General features: G+C 36.4%; 1 protein-coding gene across 1 annotated transcript; it reads left to right on the top strand.

The window, feature by feature from the left end:
- Nucleotides 1–1,939: 1,939 nt before the first annotated feature.
- Nucleotides 1,940–14,385, top strand: LOC149819692 (CDPK-related kinase 7-like). The gene is made up of 11 exons (XM_089982446.1): nucleotides 1,940–2,937; nucleotides 3,949–4,079; nucleotides 6,570–6,611; nucleotides 6,718–6,826; nucleotides 7,155–7,233; nucleotides 7,368–7,664; nucleotides 7,961–8,073; nucleotides 8,408–8,515; nucleotides 8,606–8,668; nucleotides 9,007–9,174; nucleotides 13,691–14,385. The coding sequence occupies exons 1-11, from the start codon at nucleotides 2,425–2,427 to the stop codon at nucleotides 13,835–13,837; spliced, it is 1,770 nt and encodes a 589-aa protein (XP_089838572.1). The 5' UTR covers nucleotides 1,940–2,424; the 3' UTR covers nucleotides 13,838–14,385.
- Nucleotides 14,386–21,753: the final 7,368 nt, after the last annotated feature.

Here is a 21,753-nt window from a genome sequence, read left to right as displayed (position 1 = left end):
GAACACCGAGGGGTTTGAAGGAAACACACAACATGAAACTTTAGTTGGCGTTCCCGTGGTAGGCCAACAACCTGTTGGTGTTTAATAAATGGGTACGAGCTCCCCAATGGAGTTTTTCTTCTGTGCAGTACGGAAGTCAAATCATTCATATTTATATTCAAGATTTTATTACAAAGAAATGAACATTCAATTACTCACGATCTCTTCACCATTTCATCTCACTGATTATTCAAATATGCTAGTGAGACATTGTTAATATGTTAATGACTTTTTCTCCTTCTGTATATATATATATATACAAAAAAGATTTGTGTATATAACAGGTGGCAAATCTCACATGAGAGGCGATTTGTTACAAAAAGGCATATCAGAGAGAGAGAGTTTGGTTAAGGTAAATTATTGGAACGAGTTCATTACTTTTGCATGCAAGAGAGAGAGAGAGAGAGAGAGAGAGAGAGAGAGATGTTTTGGCTATAGATAAAAGTTTGGAACGAGCACAATCCTTTCTGTATACAGAAGCATGGTTCATAAGAGACTTGGTTGTTGGGCTAAAGAAAGACCAGGGAACATGTTCAATCTTTTCCAAACATCAACCTCCCTACACTTGCAACAATGTCACTTCAAAATATGTTTTCATCGCACACCACGGAAATAAATAATAAAAAGGACAAAAGCCTTTTGTGACTTGTGGAACAGATCTGATGGCATTAATTGTTTTGTTTTGTTTCCTTTTATTTTTTGTCTTCTGAGTTTCTGACCTTAACTTGCTTTTGGAAAGCGATTCCGTGTAACTTGGGTGAACTCCAAATTAAGGTCAAACAGTTGCAATTCAGTCACACATACATAAGAGAAGCATTTATTTTATATTCCTTCACCAGTTTTCTTTGTATTATTTATATAAAATGCTGTTTCAATTTTCTGTTGCTGATCTAAGGTCGTGGTCATTTGTCAACTGCTGCTTAAAACTTAACAGTAAATAAATTTAATTAACAAATGTTATAATTGTGATTTTATTGCAAGTAAATATTAGTCAGAAGGGTGTGACATAAGCATCTTTCATACTTCATACACGATTTTCCAGCTTGATTGACAAGCTTGTCCCGTTCAGGTTTTAATGCTGTTGATCGGTTTGTAAATGGTAAAATGAAGGCATATATCATAATTCCAACACTTCAAAGAGGGTAGTTTTTAGTTGAAAAAAAGTGAGTACCACTGCTGGGCTCATTGAATACTAATTAGTACCATCCAATAGAAACACACATGCAAGTTAGGCAGTGGCCAGATCTGACATGCAAATTGGATTGTAAAGTTAGTGTGAGTACCTTATTTACTCAAGTTCAATATCCTAGGATTGTTGAATCCTTCTTATCCAATTTGAGAGAAAAAGTAAAGAGGAGAAAGAATAAAGAGTTCCACAGTCCATGGTTGGAGTTATCACCAAAACCCCAAGTCAACATTGAACAACCACATCATAATGCACCACATAAATGGCATCATCATGTTACATAAGGGGGATTAATCTCATCACGACAATCTAGAAGATAACCCTCCTGACATAACCAAGTACATAGAGTGATGCCATTGACAATGAAAGCTTACATAATGAACTAATAATTAATTATACCAAAATTAATAATGTCTTATCTTAACCAACAAAGTCAAATTTGAGAGTGTTTATAGTTTGAAACACTCTCTCTGGTTCAAACTGATGAAGGAAGAAAGTGACAATGCATAATACAAAGGGGTAAGAAAAGTGAAACGACTAAGAAAAAGTTGCAATGCATGTTACAATAAGTTTCTACTTTCTAGATAAAATTCGTGGACGGCCTGGATTGCCTTTGCACACATTTGCACACATCTCTCTTGTGTGTGATGATGTGTATTATGTGCTTAGATCCAGCCACATCCAAATAATTTAATTCCACTCCCGAACTGAGCTGAAAACGAGGACTGAAAAGCAAAAGGTGAAAAGAGGATTTCTTGAAAACCACCTCTTGTGCATAAATCTTTCTTTCCTTCATTTTTCTCCCCCCCTTCTCTTATCCTCTGTGGGTGTTTTCTAGGCCTGCTAGTTGGGTTTTTCCTGCTCTTACTCCACCTTGATTGCACCATTTATTGCTACAAATTATTGTGACAACCTTATTGGCTTTTGGGTGTCTCTCTCTCTTTTCCTTTGGGTTCTTGTTGTCTTTGTTCTGTTTCCTCTCAATTCTCACCTGGTTTGCTTTTGGGTGCTGTTTAGTTCGCCCTCTCTCTCTTTTGCTTGTTTTCTTCCTCCTTTTACTGGATTTCCTCTACTGAGTTTCTGGTACTTTTGGTTTTCTGTTGTTGGGTCCTTGTATCTGCTTCTTCCTTCTACATTCTTTCTATTGTTGATCTTTGTTGTGCAAGAGTTTTTTTTTTTTTTTTTTGGTGTTTCTTGCCATGGGTCTCTGTCATGGAAAACCCATTACAGACCCACCAAACCACATTGAGAATGTCGAGAATTCTGTAAACGATGAGCCCAAATTGGAGGTAGAAACAAATTTGGATGCTGAAACGGGCAAGCCTTCAAAACTCCCACTCTATAGCCCAAGCCCTTTGTACAGTTTCTTCAAGAATTCTCCGCCGAATTCGACCCCGACTTCGACCACCAATTCGACTCCGAGCCGCTTCTTCAAGCGCCCGTTCCCGCCACCGTCTCCGGCAAAGCATATAAAGGCGTTGCTAGCTCGTAGGCACGGATCCGTGAAGCCGAACACGCCGGCGATTCCGGAGGGAAGCGAATGCGAATTGGGGTTGGACAAGAGATTTGGGTTTTCGAAGCAGTTCGATTCGAGGTATGAACTCGGAGAAGAAGTGGGTCGTGGGCATTTCGGTTTCACTTGCGCTGCTAAGGTGAAAAAGGGGGATTTGAAGGGGCAGGAGGTTGCTGTGAAAGTCATTCCTAAAGCAAAGGTGGGATTTCTATTGACTGTCTTATTGTTGTTTTTATAGTGTTTTTTGTTTTGTTTCTTGTTATATTTCGTATACTTCAGTTTGAGATGGTTTCAGTGTCTAAATCTTGATTTTGTATCTAGTGGCAGTTTGTTTAAAACTTATGGATTTGGAGTTTCTTGAGGTCTGATTTTTTTTTGTGGTTTCATTGTACAAGCAGAACAATGTGTCACTTTTGGTATTCCTTTTATATGGCACCTTGTTTAGGTAACCAAGCATGGGATTGAAACTCAGACCACTTGGTTGAATGGGAGGATTTTGTCCACTTGGGTGGCGACCATCTTTGTTGTTTTGGTTCCAAAAGATTTTGTTAGCTTAGAGTAGCTTTTACAAGTAGTTGGAAAGAAGGCTGTGACTTCCTGTACTCTTTTTTGGTGGTCATTGTAGGCAAAGAGTTTCGAGTCCTGTTGATGGTTTTACTTAGATAATGGCAGGCAACCTGAAACAGCTATCTTTTTGACACAACATTTGAGAACTGTAACTGATTGGTTTTTGATTAATCAGCTCGATGTGTAAAATATTCCAATCGGGCCACAAGTCTGGTTGGGTCTCGAGTTGCAGAGGTATCCCCCTAAGTCAACTGGAGTATTGATTCTCCACATTTCGCTTGCCTCTGCCCTTGCAAGATTTTGTCAAGACACCAAGCTCTTAGATCCTGGAGTTGGACTGGTTGCCTGTAAATCCTGTGTGGGATTGTTTGGTCGTTGCAGACAGTGACTTCAGTGGCCTTGGTTGACATACTTTATGTCTTCTTCTTGCTGTAAATATATTCTTTGTTCGTACAAATTCAGATTGAATTTGGAAGATCTGAAAATATGTTTCATGAATTATGGAACGAGATGGTTGCATATTATTATGATCACTGGATTCTTTCTTTATGACTGTCAGTTCAGGGCAGGGAGTTGAGATGTTTGTTGATAAGCAGCCTTCTGTCTTTGCAGCCTTACCTAACATTGGTATTTTCCTTGGCAGATGACCACAGCAATTGCCATAGAGGATGTAAGGAGGGAGGTGAAAATTCTAAGTGCTTTGACAGGACATACGAATCTTGTGCAATTTTATGAGGCCTTTGAAGACCAAGAAAATGTGTACATAGTGATGGAGTAAGTTTTGATCAACTTACTGGTTCTGTAGATTATGTGTAATGGTGTGATTTGTTTGAATAGTAATACCTTGAACCCAAATGAAATCTATAAATCAAGCTCACAATGAATCGCTGCCACATATGCATAGTGAAGTGGTAAGTTACTGCAAGATTACATGCCTAGCAAAGATCTTTGTACCACCTATTGGTGTGATGTTACATCATTGGGGGCCTTGATTTCACATTCAACAGAGTGGTCATTGCTTCATTTTGGTTCGTGATATTTGTTCACCAATGATTTAAAGTTTAGAATAATATCGGTACGAAAACAAGCCAATCTTGGCTTCTATATTCAAGTTTGTCCCCCCTACATGTTTGTCAGCTCATAAATTTTTTTGTCCACGAGTCAATATCTCTCTCATTAAATAATTGATATTAGCACTACCTTGAAAGTGACATGTGTACATGTCCTTCACGCCCAATGACCTTTGGAAGCAAAGTGATATGTGTACATCATTGGGGGCCTTGATTTTACATTCAGCAGAGTGGTCATTGCTTCATTTTCATTCATGATATTTGTTCACAATGATTTAAAGTTTAGGATAATATCGGTGAAAAAACAAAGCCAATGTTGGCTTCTATATTCAAGTTTGTCCCCTTTACATGTTTGTCCAGCTCATAATTTTTTTGTCCATGAGTCGGTATCTCTCTCATTAAATAATTGATATTAGCACTACCTTGAAAGTTACATGTGTGCATGTCCTTCATGCCCAATGACCTTTGGAAGCAAATAATGTAGGATAACATCTTGTTAATCTATGGTACTGCATCATGATCATCTTGCTGATCTGTCGTAGTGGAGTATCATCATCACCATAAGAATGTACATCACATTTTGCATATATTTATCCTTGAATAGAACAAACTCACCTAATATTAATTGAATTATTGATATTGAAATGCAACCAATTCCATGCCCTATAGTGTATTTTGAGAACAAGAAAGTTGCATTGCACCATAGTTAGCAAAACTCTGTGTAAAACACGTCATTTAAATCTTTGACCACCCCCCCACCCACCCCCCACCAAAAAAAAAAGGAAACTACATTTTTTCCCAAATGCTGGAAAAACTCAATTCTTTTGACAGAATTTTTTTGAGCAAGAAAAACTATATTTTAAAATATACATCTTGAAAAAACTCTAATGTGAATCTGATTTTAGAAGATGATGGTTTTAGACTTTGGTTCATGTTGGATCTTGGATTCAGATCTTGTAGTTTACATACATAGTTTTGTCTTCAAGGCAAAATATCTTATCTATCCATCTGTTTGCTTCTTTATTAAATTAAAACTGAATTAAATTCATATATATTATTGCAAATTTTCTATAACTCATTTTTTATGCCATTTTTTTCTGTCTTTTTTAATACATACATTTTTTATCATCTATTCATTCTTTAAGAAGTTTTTATGGTTCACATATTGCTAACTGTGTTTTTTTTAAGCTACATATTGCTAATTATGATTGCTACTGTTGATTGGATTCAAATAAAAAATTCATTTGTTCATAGTTCACTGTAGGAATCATCTGTTGAAAGTATGAAACATCTTCTTGCAATTTATATGCCAATTAATAATTTGGCATGATTATAGCAATTATCTGCAGGAAGTCAAGGTTTGCATGTTTTAGCTGAACTTTTTGGTTTGTTATTGAGATTCATTTTGCTCATTCTTTATTATTATCACACAATACATATTTCTCTAGCAATTCTAGCCTTAAACTGCATAAGATCAAGGCATGTATATAAACATTAAGAAGAAAGAATACCTGATATTCCGTAGTTTAGTCTGGGGTAACATTTGTAACATCGAAACAGATGCTTATCTCTACAAAGTTTCTCAAAGCTCTTAATGTGAGTGGTTGCTAGTTACGTTGTTTTTAACTTCTAAGACTGAAGAATTTGACTATATGGTTATGGTATTATTTGCTAAGTGAAATCAATTGCAAGAAGGAAGGTTACCATCCATGAGTTACGATTTAGGCTTTTATGTGCTTCAATTCGTGTGTAAGTTCATTTTGCACTATCCCACCACCAGCAGACATCAATTCCCAGTGAATAGGCTTGGAAAATCTTTTCTGTTATTGCAATTGGGATATTATGTAAAAGTGCGTCGTACCAAAGTGGTTGTGCAATGAAAAACATCAAAAGTGTCTGCCAAAGTGCTTGTGAGATGAAAAACAGTGCAACTTGCAGAACTACTTTGTTTTCCTTTTTGTTTCTTCTTCCTCTCTTCTATTCTTGTTTATTTACTTGTTTCTTTGGGTTTACATAATTATTGAGGCAATAATCCATCAAATTGTCTTTGTTAATCATAGTTTTGAATCGGCAGAATATTTTAGTTTTTCAAGATATTCTTGAACTATCTTATTTGGAAGCCGCTCGTACTTGTCATATACAAGCTTGTGTTTGTATTTTTGGGAACTTACAGGGAAATTATTACATTCTACAGGTTATGCAATGGAGGTGAGCTTTTGGATAGGATACTCTCTAGGTACTTTCATTCTTTCTAGTCTTTTTGCCACTATTTGTCTCGTACGTCTTTCATTCCTAGTCTGGCGTGTCAATTTAAATAAGTGGCTCAATAATTATGTTTCTAGGGGTGGAAAATACTCTGAAGATGATGCTAAGGCTGTGATGGTCCAGATCTTAAGTGTTGCATCATTTTGTCATCTCCAAGGTGTAGTTCATCGGGATCTTAAGCCAGAGGTAAATGCCTAACAAAAGCTTTGATAGGTATATATGTAATATTACCTTGTAATTACTGGTTTATATATTTAACAAATAAATAATATTTGTTGAAAGTATAAATTTTGTCATCTTTGCATTAAAAGCTGTCTTACTTTTGTTTGAGCTGGACTATTATTCTTGCATTCTGAAAGGTGAGTTCATTATTCAAAATTTTAATAATCTTCTGAGAAATTTTGCTTAGGGAATGCTTGTTTAGGAAATGATCTGCTATATTTTATGAACTTAATAAATAGATTTAAAGATTTTTGTTGATCGTTACTCTGATCAAGTTTTGTTGCTTTCTCAGAATTTCCTTTTTACGTCAAAAGATGAGAACTCCAAACTGAAGGCCATAGACTTTGGTCTCTCTGATTTTGTCAAACCAGGTAAAATCCTTAGTCTATACAGAACCAGCCCTATGAACTGAATTGCTTATGTTATCTGCAACTAATTACAAATTTTGCTTTCTCCATGGCAAATGACATCATGGATTCAAATCTGATATCTGGAAAACACACAGATGAGCGGCTGAATGACATTGTGGGAAGTGCATATTATGTTGCTCCTGAAGTTCTGCATAGGTCCTATGGTACAGAAGCAGATATGTGGAGTGTTGGCGTAATTGTGTATATTCTTCTATGTGGAAGCCGCCCTTTCTGGGCACGAACTGAATCGGGTATTTTTCGAGCTGTGCTAAAGGCAGACCCAAGTTTTGAAGAAGCACCTTGGCCTCTTCTTTCTCTTGAGGCAAAGGATTTTGTCAAGAGACTGCTGAATAAAGATGCACGTAAAAGAATGACTGCTACTCAGGCCCTCTGTAAGTTTATTATTCCTAATTCACAGGGATCTGATGACCTGATCCATGACTCAAAAGTGATGAGGGCAGGCTTTAGTTACATAAACTTGGCTGAAATAACCAATTTTCACAAGCTGAAAATTCCATGTTGTGTGGAGTTATCCAAGTTCATGGAGTAACTTGCCTCATTTGGGTCCTATTCAGATCCCATGCTGAAGGCATGCTTTTGTACTCTGGGTTAACCCCTGTTAGAATCTTTCTTTGGTGTTCTTATATCAGGAAAAACACTCGTAACATGTTTGGGCTTTCATGTTCAGGTCATCCATGGATAAGAAATTTCCAGGATATTAAAATCCCATTGGACATCCTCGTGTTCAGACTTGTAAAATCATATTTATGCTCATCGTCTCTAAGAAAGGCTGCTTTAAGGGTATGAATATTTTTCTTAGCGAATCTACCAGATTGTGATGTTACTTTCACTTTTGTTATTACTCCTGTTTGATCTTCAGATTGTATCACTGGTTATATTCTGTTGTCCTCACTTTTGATGAGTGAAAATACGAAAATGTATAGAACTGCAAATTTCAGCAGTGCCTGGAATTGTGGCTGTCTGAATTGGATTTATATGACTATTTGGTTTGGCTTGGTCATAAATATTAGATTGTGGACTGACAGCCTTGTTCCATGCTTTTTTAGGATGTTTATCTTTTATTTGTTGAAATAGTAGTCATATTCACTTACCAATATGGGTGACATTCTGGCAGGCTCTTGCGAAGACATTGTCAGAAGATCAGCTTGTCTATTTAAGGGAACAATTTACTTTATTAGGTCCAAATAAGAATGGCTTCATTTGTCTACAAAATTTCAAGACGGTTAGTTTTCATTCACAATTTTCTTTTTGGGGATTTTTGTTCCCCTGAAGATTCTGTTATGTTCATTCTAAACAAACTTCAATTGGTCAGGCCTTGATGAAGTACTCTACTAGTGTGATGAAGGACTCTCGGGTTCATGATTTTGTCAACATGGTACCGATTAATCTTGCTTTTGAAATTCTACTTTGAGATGCTTGATGTTTGAAGACTTTTCCACTTCACTCATGCTCAGGCAGTTGATTGACTTAGTCTGGGTGTGTGTTAGGAGTTGCAGGGTCTCAGGCAACCTGACAGAATTGGGTCTTTGTTGAGACTTCTATAGTCTAGTCAGTGGCTGTTCCATCTAAAGCAGCTTAATTGATGTTGGAAACAGTCCAACCCATTTCATACTTGACAAGTCGAGAATGATTTTGACTTTGATAGTTGTTTTCATTTGATGTTGGTTCTCTTCTTTCATTCTGTATTTATCCATTTGGATTGCTGTGATCTAGGTGAGTTCTCTTCAATACAGAAAGTTGGATTTTGAGGAGTTTTGTGCTGCCGCCATTAGTGTGCATCAGATGGAAGCTCTGGATAGTTGGGAGCAGCACACTTTTCAAGCATATGAATTGTTTGAGAAGGGTGGAAACAGAGCAATTGTTATTGAGGAGCTTGCATCGGTAAGTATCTCTTACATAGATTGGGCAACTTTATGATGGTGTGAATCAAACAAAAATTTAATGGTACACACCGCATGGTCAATCGGTTGTCCATTTTGATGCATAAAATACATATTTGATGGAAGCAAGAAGGTAAACCATTTGACTTGTAGATACCACCTGTACACGTGGTAGGAGTTTAGGATAGACTATCATTTAGGACAATCCCATAAATAAATAAATAAATAAAAATATATATATATATATATATATACAAACAACGACAACAACAACTACGCCTTTATCCCAAAACAATTGGGGTTGGCGATATGAACCAAAAAAGAAAATCATTCTGGGTCTTCCACATGAATCCTTCTCCTCCAATCATTTCTATCCAATGCCATGTCCTCGGTGAGGTTCAAAGCATTCATATCCTTTGCTATCATCTCCATCCAAGTCTTCTTAGGCCTACCCCGACCTCTTTTAACTAATATATTTTTTCATTTCTTCATCCTTCTAACTGGAGCATCATTAAGCCTTCGCTGAATATGTCCAAACCACCGTAAACGATTCTCTTTTATCTTATTTTCAATGGATGCAACGCCTACCTTCTTACGTATCTCCTCGTTTCGAATCTTATCTTTTATTGTATTTCTACACATCCATCTAAGCATACGCATCTTAGCTACACTCATTTTTTGAATATGATGTCTCTTGACAACCTAACATTTCGTACCATATAATAAAGCGGGCCTAATTGTCATCCTATAAAACTTTTCCTTCAACCACAATGGCATTCTACGATCGCACAACACTCCAGTTGCACTTTTCTATTTCATCCACCCAACCTTTATCCTATGATTTACATCTCCATCAATTTCTCCATACTTTTGAATGATAGATTCCAAATATTTGAAATAGTCATCCACCGATATTTCTTGCTCACCAAGCTTCACTACACTCCCATCACTACTTCGTTGCTTACTAAACCGACATTCCATATATTTTGTCTTACTCTTACTCAACTTAAAACCTCTTGCTTCCAATGTCTGTCTCCATAATTCTAACTTAGCATTAACCCCAACTCTAGACTCATCAATCAAAACAATATCATCAGTAAACAACATACACCACGGCATATTTTCTTGAATTGATCTCGTAAGCTCATCCATCACTATAGCAAATAAGAAAGGGTTTAATGCAGATCCTTGATGTAACCCAACTGTTATAGGAAAATTTGTTGTCACCCCTCCACAAGTGCGGACATTGGTTACTACTCCTTCGTACATATCTTTAATTATACTAATGTACTTGAGAGAAACACCTTTCTTCATCATTGTCCACCAGAGAACATCCCTAGGTACTCTATCGTATGCCTTCTCCAAATCAATAAAAACCATATGCAAATCTTTGTTCCTCTCTCTATATCTCTCAATAAGTTGTCTAAGAAGATGTATAGCTTCGATAGTTGATCTTTCAGGTATAAAACCAAATTGATTCTCCAATATCATGACAACCTTTCTCAACCTATACTCAATCACCCTCTCCCAAAGTTTCATAGTATGACTCATGAGTTTTATACCACGATAGTTTGTGCAATCTTGTATATCACCCTTATTCTTATATAGAGGCACTGAAGTACTCTTCCTCCACTCATTAGGCATCTTATTTGTCCGCCAAATCTTGTTAAAAAGATTTGTCAACCATTCTAAACCTTTCTCACTCAAGCATTTTCAAGCCTCGATAGGTATACCATCTGGGCCAACTGCCCTTCTTGATTTCATTTTCTTCAAATCCTCTGCAATTTCTTTCTTTTGAATCTTGCGCATGAAGTCACGATTCATCTCATGAAAAGGAATGAAGAAGTCTCCAAGATCCTGAGCATGACTTCCATTAAATAGCTTATCAAAATAATCTTTTCATCTCTCCTTAATCTCCTCATCTTTGACTAAAACCCTTTGTGTTTCATGTTTGATACATCTAACCATACCCAGATCCCTCGATTTCCTATCTCTCATCTTTGCAAGCTTATAAATATCCTTCTCGCCCTCTTTGATATCCAACTTGTCATAAACCTCCTTATATACCTTATCCTTCACGTTTTGAACTACTTTTTTAGCTTCCTTCTTTGCTATAATATACTTCTCCAAATTTTCATTATCACGACTGTTACTTAGATTTCTATAACACTCTCTTTTAACCTTAATAGCTAATTTGACATCTTCGTTTCACCATGATGTATTTTTACCTAGCGGTGCACCGCCTTTAGACTCACCCAATACCTCCTTAGCCACCTTTCTCATGCCACCCGCTATCTTATTCTACATTGATTCTGAATCCTCCTCGAGACACCAATCAGCTTCCTTAACTACCTGCTCTACAAACATATATATAAATATAAATATAAATATATATATATATATATATATATATATATATATATATATTCATTCTGCTTCTAGAATACATTGACTTCAGTGGAGTGCAAGAAAAACCTTAGGAACTTTAAATGACATGGTTCTTAGTTCTTACAATTTATTACACTGTACATGATGCACCACTGATGATAAAAAGAATGCCATATAACCAAATGTAAATTTGATACAAACTGAGTGATGCTTAGCTCCTCTAGCTCGCTAGCTTGCTGCCCAAGCAAGCTTGGTGTTTAGGATACTAAAATTGTCTTGGCGCCAAACAACTGGCCTGCACGACTTGCAAACAAAAGTTAGCTGAAGCAAAGAGAGGGCTGTGGCTCCTCCGTCGTCCAAGGCAACCCAAAACAGGAAAAAGTCAAAGAAGGGGGACTGCTCAAATAGAAAATGACAAGGATACTTAAGGGGAGAAGGAAGGAGTGAGAAAGAGATAGAGGCGAGTGAGAAAGAGATAGAGACGTGAAGGAAGATTGAGGGAAGGAGAGGAAAAAGGAAAGATGGTGAGAAAGGGGAAGAAGGGAAAGAAGGTATAGGGAGAGAGTGATGGTGGTTTAGGGGGATGAGAAAGATCTCATTGGCTGCTATCTCCACGTCTGCCGCACTCTCTGCACCATTCATACACATGCTTCTCTTTGAGGGTAAGAAGCCTCCTAACTCTAGAAATCTCCAGCCAAAGTAGAAATCTCGCCCCTTATTTCCAAGCCTCAATACAATAGATATTTGTAGATTTTCCTATGCCCTACCAAGCAACTCTAATGTACTTTGATCGCCATTATGTAATCTAATGACAAAAGCTAATGCAATCAACCTAACAATTATGACCCATAGGACGCCAACCCTACACTAGATGACCTATAACAAAATTAAAATGAAAGATGGAAATATAACTGGAATGCCAGAGAAAGCGGTGAACTGAGGAGCGCAAGCTTTGTGCATGGTGATGTTCTCCATTCAGAAAGACTTAGGCCCAACCCCTTGATATAGAAGAGATAGAGGCATTATATTCCAATATGTTAGATGAGGGATGCCTAATATAATGGTAACAAGATATATAGAAACCTATGGTACCCAGACACTCCATTTTGCCCTCCATACCTGTGTTGGCACGCGTATCCCCGTGTCGACATACATCGACACCCAGACAGACCATTTTACCTTTCGTGCATACAAGTTTGCATTTAATTTATAATTATATTTTCAGTATATAATATATATTTTAGATATAGCATATATATTTATATTATATTCAGTTTATTTTGTATTTATGTGATATATATATATATATATATATATATATATATATATATATATATATATATATATATATATATATATATATATATATATATATATATATATATATATATATATATATAGTCACGTCCCCGTACCCTCAATTTTTGGAATTGCTGTGTCGTACCCTCCGTACCCATACCTACAATCGCACCCGTACCCGTACCCAGGTGACAGAAAAAAACAGATACCTTAAGTTAGGTTTATGTATGGTTCTGGGCAGATTTCAACATAATGTATATCTTAACACCATGGCACATGCCAAAGTCAGACCTATCTTGGAGGGTCTCTTAGATTAGGCATGTGTGGTTCTCTACTCATTGTGGATGATGATCTGTTTTTTATTTCGTTTGGTGGCTTCTTTCTATCATAATAAATTACGTATCCTTTCTGTTAAAAGAAAAGATGGATCACTTCTTGTGTCAGTGAGGCCAGACACCGGTACCAGGTTCTTACTTTGGACCAAAGCTAGACCTACAACTGGAAAATCTTGGATCAGTGGAATCTAACATATTTGTTCTGCTGACATCATTTCAGAAGCCATGTGCAAATGCAAGTTTTCACTGATCTGTGTATCTATCCAGGAGCTGAATTTTCCATAAGAATGATACTATGCCAGATATTAGCTCAACAATGTAAATTACATACGCAAGCACACACGTGCATAAGAATTAAACTTTTAATAGGACCTCTAATCCTTAGCAAGATGCATTTGTGTGTTATCTGTTTTTGTAGAACCATCATGTCCTGAATATAATGTGCCTGGGTTGGAAATATTCATGCTTATTCTGTTTGTTGAACATTCATATCAGGAGCTTGGGCTTGGGCCATCGGTTCCAGTGCACGCTGTTCTCCATGACTGGATCAGGCAATCTGATGGGAAACTCAGTTTTATGGGGTTTGTTCGGCTTCTGCATGGTGCATCTTCGCGTTTGATATCAAAGGTGCAAACAGCTTGAAGAATTTTTGTCATTCATTTGTTTCTTTAGAACCTCAGATTGATGATGGAAGTCTGCTTGAGGACCAACATGCCTGTTTACCACAAGTGAACAAGAGAACTCAGTAGCTCGCTGCATCAAGTTCCGCAGAACCCTGCCAATCCTACTCATCTTTGAAGACCCCTCAGGCAGTACCAACTAGCCAAGGTGGGAATAAGGCCCTTAGCTTGTTTTCAGATGTATCTATTCTTACACTGCTTGAAATGGAGCTATAGAAGATAATGTACAGATGTACTAACAATCACTGAAGAGCAGCGAACTGGGTATTTTCTTCTATACCCTATGCTTGTTTCTTGATTGCAAGGTTAATGTTGATCCTTATGATTTTTACACTTCTGTAACTCTATTTCTGTGATCTAGTTAGTGAGCATGGGATGGAACCCTTCACTGGGCTATGTAAAATAGGTTAGAACTTGGCTTGTTACCCTATTCTGCCCATGCATTTGTTTTGTATTTATTCACTTGGTGACTTGGATGAAAGCATCTAATATGGGATTTATTTCATCCAATTTGGGACTTGCACCACTCAGAGTTTACTCATGCTACTCTTATATAGAGATCTGATAAAATACAAAATTCATGGCAAATGCAATACTCATATGCATAGTTACCAGAGTGGTGTGAAGCATGCCCCCACGTAACGACCCCAACTCGTACTTATGAAAAGTGACCATTTTTTTTTTCAAGTGTGAAAACATTCCCCAAAACCCGAAACCTTTACAGTTCAAATACAACCATCACCATAAGGGACTTTATACTCATTTTCAAATCAAACCCAAACTTTATTTATTAAAGTACATATAATCTGAGACATAAGCAAATAATATAAATAAAGTAGAAAGAAGAGTCACGCTGTAAAAAAAAATCTGTCAAATAGTCGTGTAGTCTCCTCATAACTCCTCTTAAAGCAAGTAATCTTACTGAGCATCTGAGGCTATGAAAAACACAAAAGTAGAGCTATCAGAATCTAAAGAATAATTTTTTGTACGAATCCCTTTAATGAAACAAATAAGTAAAACAAATATAAATAAGATTTATACAATATTTTAGAATGATGCAATTAAGATAAATTCATAACTCAATTAATTATTCATGCAATATGAAACAATTATTAAGTATGAGGGAGAATTTAATAAACAATAGAGATTACAAATTAAGTAATAAAGACCTTTAACATGCATTAGGAAAAAAATATCATGAACTCACCACCACCAACAACAACAACTACGCCTTCATCCCAAAACAATTGGGGTCGGCGATATGAACCAAAAAAAGAAAATCATTCTGGGTCTTCCACATGAATCCTTCTCCTCCAATCATTTCTATCAAATGTCATGTCCTCGGTGAGGTTCAAAGCATTCATATCCTTTCCTATCATCTCCATCCAAGTCTTCTTAGGCCTACCCCGACCTCTTTTAACTAATATATTTTTTCATTTCTTCATCCTTCTAACTGGAGCATCATTAAGCCTTCGCTGAATATGTCCAAACCACCGTAAACGATTCTCTTTCATCTTATTTTCAATGGATGCAACGCCTACCTTCTTACGTATCTCCTCGTTTCGAATCTTATCTTTTATTGTATTTCTACACATCCATCTAAGCATACGCATCTTAGCTACACTCAATTTTTTAATATGATGTCTCTTGACAGCCTAACATTTCGTACCATATAATAAAGCGGGCCTAATTGTCGTCCTATAAAACTTTTCCTTCAACCACAATGGTATTCTACGATCGCACAACACTTCAGTTGCACTTTTCTATTTCATCCACCCAACCTTTATCCTATGATTTACATCTCCATCAATTTCTCCATACTTTTGAATGATAGATCCCAAATATTTGAAATAGTCATCCACCGATATTTCTTGCTCACCAAGCTTCACTACACTCCCATCACTACTTCGTTGCTTACTAAACCGACATTCCATATATTTTGTCTTACTCTTACTCAACTTAAAACCTCTTGCTTCCAATGTCTGTCTCCATAATTCTAACTTAGCATTAACCCCAGCTCTAGACTCATCAATCAAAACAATATCATCAATAAACAACATACACCACGGCATATTTTCTTGAATTGATCTCGTAAGCTCATCCATCACTATAGCAAATAAGAAAGGGTTTAATGCAGATCCTTGATGTAACCCAACCGTTATAGAAAAATTTGTTGTCACCCCTCCACATTGGTTACTACTACTTTGTACATATCTTTAATTATACTAATGTACTTTAGAGAAACACCTTTCTTCATTATTGTCCACCAGAGAACATCTCTAGGTACTCTATCGTATGCCTTCTCCAAATCAATAAAAACCATATGCAAATCTCTGTTCCTCTCTCTATATCTCTCAATAAGTTGTCTAAGAAGATGTATAGCTTCGATAGTTGATCTTCCAGGTATAAAACCAAATTGATTCTCCGATATCGTGACAACCTTTCTCAACCTATACTCAATCACCCCCTTCCAAAGTTTCATAGTATGACTCATGAGTTTTATACCACAATAGTTTGTGCAATCTTGTATATCACTCTTATTCTTATATAGAGGCACCAAAGTACTCTTCCTCCACTCATTAGGTATCTTATTTGTTCGTCAAATCTTGTTAAAAAGATTTGTCAACCATTCTAAACCTTTCTCACCCAAGTATTTGTAAGCCTCGATAATTAAGGGAACAAGTAAATATGCATGATCTAATGTATATCTGGAATATGCATGATTTCATTGCAATGCATGAATACGTTATTATCTTTTATCAGAGTTTTCTTTTCATATACATGTTTTTATTAAATGCATACAATTTAAGTTTCTTTTTTTAATTACCATTGTCCACGAATATTTCAACCGAGTAAAATTATTTAGGTCAAGTTAGGTTTCTAGGGTAGCTTAGCACACAATTTATATTTTATTACTGAGTTTCAAACATAGTCCTCGATCGAAACAACCTTCAGAACATTAGACATCCAAATCTAATATCGACGACACAAGAGACATCCAAATCCACAAGTGCAACTTTCTTGGTATACCAAAACAACAGTTGTGTCTACACATCACCCTTAGGCAAAGTGACAAATTCTTTCTAAAATCGTGACCAAGAGAAGAACCTCAATATCGGGTTCAGGGGCAACAATAACTCACACAGAGTTTTAGTATCATCACGGTTCTCCAAAACCGCAATGTCCAAGATTCCCACACTATAAAAGAGACATTAAGAAAATATAGATTACACTGTTCTTTAATTTCTTTTAATCTTATTATTAATTCATATCTTTTAATTTATAATTCAATATACAAAATTAATAACACAAGCTCGTATATCCACATGCGATACGGGACCACATCCCATGACAACATGGAACAATGCAATAAGAACAATAATATTATATTTGATTTTTGCAATGTATAGAACAACTAAAACAAAGAGCAACTCAAGCTCAAGGGCTCACACAACATATGATGATTCATTTTGATCATCGATGCATTCATATGCAAAAAATCATAAATATCATGTCACTATGCATTCATTTTTAAATGCTTGTCAATGTACATTCATATATGCAAATTTCATAGATATGCATGAATCAATATTATTTATATACATGTGCATGAGTTCACACAACCATATCAAGTGCATGCTTTCATTCGTGAATCACTTAACTTAAAACATGTGAGCATGCATGCAATTATGTACATGCGAAACATATCTATCTCATGTATGCATATGCACATGAAAACACTACGTATTACTACTTTGAACATGCATAGCATAACTAGTCTAAACATATGCAAAATATCATTCTTTTGCATGCACATGCTTAATATAACATGAATACCAAATCTGGATTTTTTTTTAAGGCAAGCTGAAAATAGAGTATGCTTATGTGACCCTCTCACTCATGCACAAATTTAGTATATCCCCCACATATGAAACCTGTATGTATTAAGGCCAAGTAATCAGAGCATTTAGTTCCAAAGGAGGTGAAATTTCAAACACACGACCATATATGTGTAATTTCACACCTACTTTTATAAATCCTCCTTTTTTTTTGTAAAACATAGTCCAGCACCCAACCGACTAGGTCGGTTGGGGTTTGGCTAAGGCCCAGTTGAACCAACTCAGTTGGGTCTGACCTGGACAGACCTGGCAAGAATCTGCCAGGCCTGTACCAATCCAGCCGAGCCACTCGGTTGGGCTGCCAGGTGCCCAGTCAGCACCAGGCTAGGTCTGGTTCAGTCTGACCAGACCCCAACCACGTCTGGCAGGGCCTGGCATGTCAGGCCAGATTCGGCTAGCCTGACAGCCAGCCCACCAGAGAACCAACATGTCTATATTTTATTTATATATATATGTTTATAATTTTTTTTTAAAAGACTCGCATGCCCAACCAATCTGTTGGGCCTGGTATAAGTCTGTCAGCACCTATCAAGTGCTGCCAGACTTGTCCCTCCCTTTGCCCAGCCGACTGGCTGAGCATGGCCGGGACGGGCTTGCACCCAACGGAGTCCCAATCGACTGGATTGCCATTCAGGACAGCACACAGACAATAAAAAACAAACTTAATTTCTTTTTCTTTCCTTTTTAACATTCAAAAGCATACATGTATAGGTTCGATGATGCATGCATATGCATATTCAAGTTCAGGCTGCATGCATACAAAGTTTTACATCTCACGTGTGCATAAATATGCACACTTACAATCAGCTATGCATGCATGGATAAAATCATATTTTAAGTATGCATTCACATGCATAATCACACTGAGATTTGCATAGATTCATAAAGTAACAATGATGCTTATGTAGATTTTCAATTATGCATGCATGTACTACCAAATCCATTAACAAAATTTTATGCACATACTTATTATTGCATCCAGATTTCATGATTTTTCATACTCAAAATTTGGGTCAGATTTGCACATGTTATAAACATGGCAAACCTGTCCCGATTTAGAGATCCACGAATACAAACATTAACACAAGTAATTTTTTTCTCAAAATAAGCTTCGAAAATGAGAAACATCAACCTATAATAGAGTAAATATTCAGATCTACTCTTATTCTAAGGATTTTTGCTAAAATGTTGCATGTAATACAAATTCATGCTCTTTTTCTCACCCGATTCAAGAGAAATACTCGTACCTTATGTGAAGATCGAAAAGAAATATAGATTTGATAGTGAAAACGACGGATGATTGAGGAAAAACGATCTCCTTCTCCTCTACTTCCTCATTCTTCCCTCTTTTCCTCGCTTTCTCTTTTTTTTCTTCTCTTTCTCTCTTTTTGAGGCTATTTATAGAGAAAAGGGGGGTGACACCCCCTCTTATCCATCCAGCCCTTCTAGAGAGGACTAGATCTAATCTCTAATTGAAACTCTCTCACTTTCCAAAATTTTAAAACTTTTTAGGTTGACTTTTCAAAGTTTCATTTTAATAGACTTTCCAAAACCTTCTTAGTTGCTTCCATAAGTGTTTAAGGGTTTTTTTAAGAGTCCTAAACCAAAGCCAATTTAAAATTTTGGAATTAAATAAAAGTAATTAATTAATTATTAATTAATTAATAAATACTTAGAAGCTTTCAAAAGTTATTTTATTGAACTAGGATACTTCTTAAATGATTCTATATGGGTTTAAGGACTCTACTTATAGTTCTAAACCAAGACTTAAATCAAATTTCGAAATTGAAATTAATTAATTATTAATTAATAAATATTTAAAAAAAATCAAAGGTTATTTTAATAACATATAAGACTTCTTAACACTAAATAATCCCAATTTAAAGCTATCTAATGAATTTAAAGTTGAAAATATCGTTGGGCATGGATTTGGGTCTGAATTCAAATTCAAGATCCAAATCAATCTTCAAAAATCCAAACAAGTCTTGATCTGGATCTAATTCAAATTAATATGGGTCTTGGATAGAGTCAAAATTCATATTAATTTGGATTAAATTCATCAAATTCGGATCTGAATCGATAAACTGCTCAATTTTTAAAAAAATATGATTTTTTGTCAACCGTAACCCGAATCAAGGAAAATAAAATATTTTACGCTAAGAATTTTGAGACGTATTTTACGATGTATAACTCGAATTTTGCTTCCAAAATTCACCAAAAAAAATCTGAATTTCGCTCAAATTTTGCTTGAATTTTAAAGTTAAAAATAAAACTTTTTCTCACGTTTTGAGTGGTTCGTTTAGGCCTTGACAATGAGACTTGGGTCAAGCCCGGACTCAAAAGATCAGCCTAAAATCAAGAATCTATCGATTTTTCTTCTATACTTTAGCTAAATTTTCAAAAAATCTCAAAATGATTTAGTACGAAAATACATGATATTACACCCCAAGAGGTTTGGTGCAGTGGAGGGGCCCTTGGCCACTAGGTGGGTGGTTAGGGCAAGGGATAATCCTTTGCGCAGCCTAAGCCTAGCGACTCCCTGGGAGCAGTGGGCGCACCATGGGTTTTCACCATCGGGACAGTGACCGTAAGTATGGCAGGCTTAGCCAACGCAACTGGGTCTCTGTTCCCACCGTGGTTTCCCCATCCTTCATGAAAAAAAAAGGTGGTGTGAAGCATGAATCCAGAAGTGATTGCTGAATGAATGCCTAGAAGCCTGAACTGCGAATGATTTAGGAAGCTTAAGAGAAAGCGAGTACGAAACAACAATAGAAATGAGTAGGAAATAGCATAAAGAGAGTTAAAATCTACTTAATTTTTTTAATAAGTTCTCTTATCAATAATGTTCCTTGTATACGTAGATTTTATAATAAAAACCTAAGTTTTGGAAATTTTGAAAACATTGAAAATATCAAGGAGGTTCATTTTCATATCGGGAGAAGCAAACTTGTTTTTTTGTAAGTTCCTCGTAAAGGTTTTGTTTCATGCTTCCAAAGTGAGCTTATAAGAAGCTTCTGGTAACTATGCTCAAGGTATAACTGCTTGTTGAACATGGATTGAAAATTGGAGCTTGTGTGGTAGGGGGCTGTGGGGCAGTAAAAGACGATGTGTGGTTTGGTGATGACTCAAGGGTAGGAGGCCTCACCTTCCAACAGGACATCCCCCACAAATAAAAAAGAGTTTCTTAAAAAACCTCTTAGTCTCTGCTTTTTTAATACAGAGAAATCCAATGTTGAGATCAAGTTATTCATTCACAAATGACTGTCAATCTCCTTATCGAAAATCTCTTCGGTATTTTGCTACTGATAATCTATTTTAGGCTTTGTAAAATTTAACACCCCCTTCATCTAGGTAGAAATATGCAATGTTGCTCCTAAAATTTGACATCTAGGCAATAACCACATAACCTTGGTAAATTTTTTTTTTGTATGAGGAAGGAAAACCCTCACAAAGAACCGGGTCACTTAATGGACCCCGCCTCCCTACAAGGTAAAACTCCGGGTTGAGGACAAGACCACCCAGCCTTATGTGCCCTAACCATGATAAAGCAACGGCGTGCCCCATGGGTCAGCAGGATTCGACCTAGGCCTTCAGCTTGACACAGGACCCTGGCAAAAATAGGTGGGTCTTGATCCTGATTCAATTAAGAGGTGTTCTGTCACCTCAAAAAAGGTGTTGGTACTGGATCCGGACCCACCATAATTTAAAAACATACCCTGCCCCATTAAGATAAGATAAACCAAAACCAGCCATACACAGAAAAATAATATTTTTTTATATCTTTTACATTGAAATTTGTGGATCTTAATTGCAACTTACGTCGATACTACTCTGGTATGAGATTTCATAAACCATACTCGATCCATATATTAATTGGACCTAGTATGGATTGGGTTTGAGTCATACCCGATTCATTGACACCTATGCGCAAATATAAAGACCTTAAGATGTTGGGTTTACTCAGTTTTGTCTTGGTTGC

This window comes from Nuphar pumila, chromosome 12 (assembly GCF_984573655.1).
Source record: "Nuphar pumila chromosome 12, dmNupPumi1.hap1.1, whole genome shotgun sequence".
In the NCBI taxonomy this organism is placed as follows: Eukaryota; Viridiplantae; Streptophyta; class Magnoliopsida; order Nymphaeales; family Nymphaeaceae; genus Nuphar; species Nuphar pumila.
The sequence above is the reverse complement of the archived record's forward strand: the minus strand, read 5'-3'. Positions and strand labels throughout refer to the sequence as shown.

Coding starts and splice junctions, on each gene's coding strand:
- LOC149819692 (XM_089982446.1), top strand. CDS start 2,425: ATGGGTCTCTGTCATGGAAAACCCATTACAGACCCACCAAACCACATT. Junction 7,665..7,960: donor GACTGCTACTCAGGCCCTCT/GTAAGTTTATTA, acceptor TTTCATGTTCAG/GTCATCCATGGATAAGAAAT. Junction 8,074..8,407: donor TAAGAAAGGCTGCTTTAAGG/GTATGAATATTT, acceptor ACATTCTGGCAG/GCTCTTGCGAAGACATTGTC.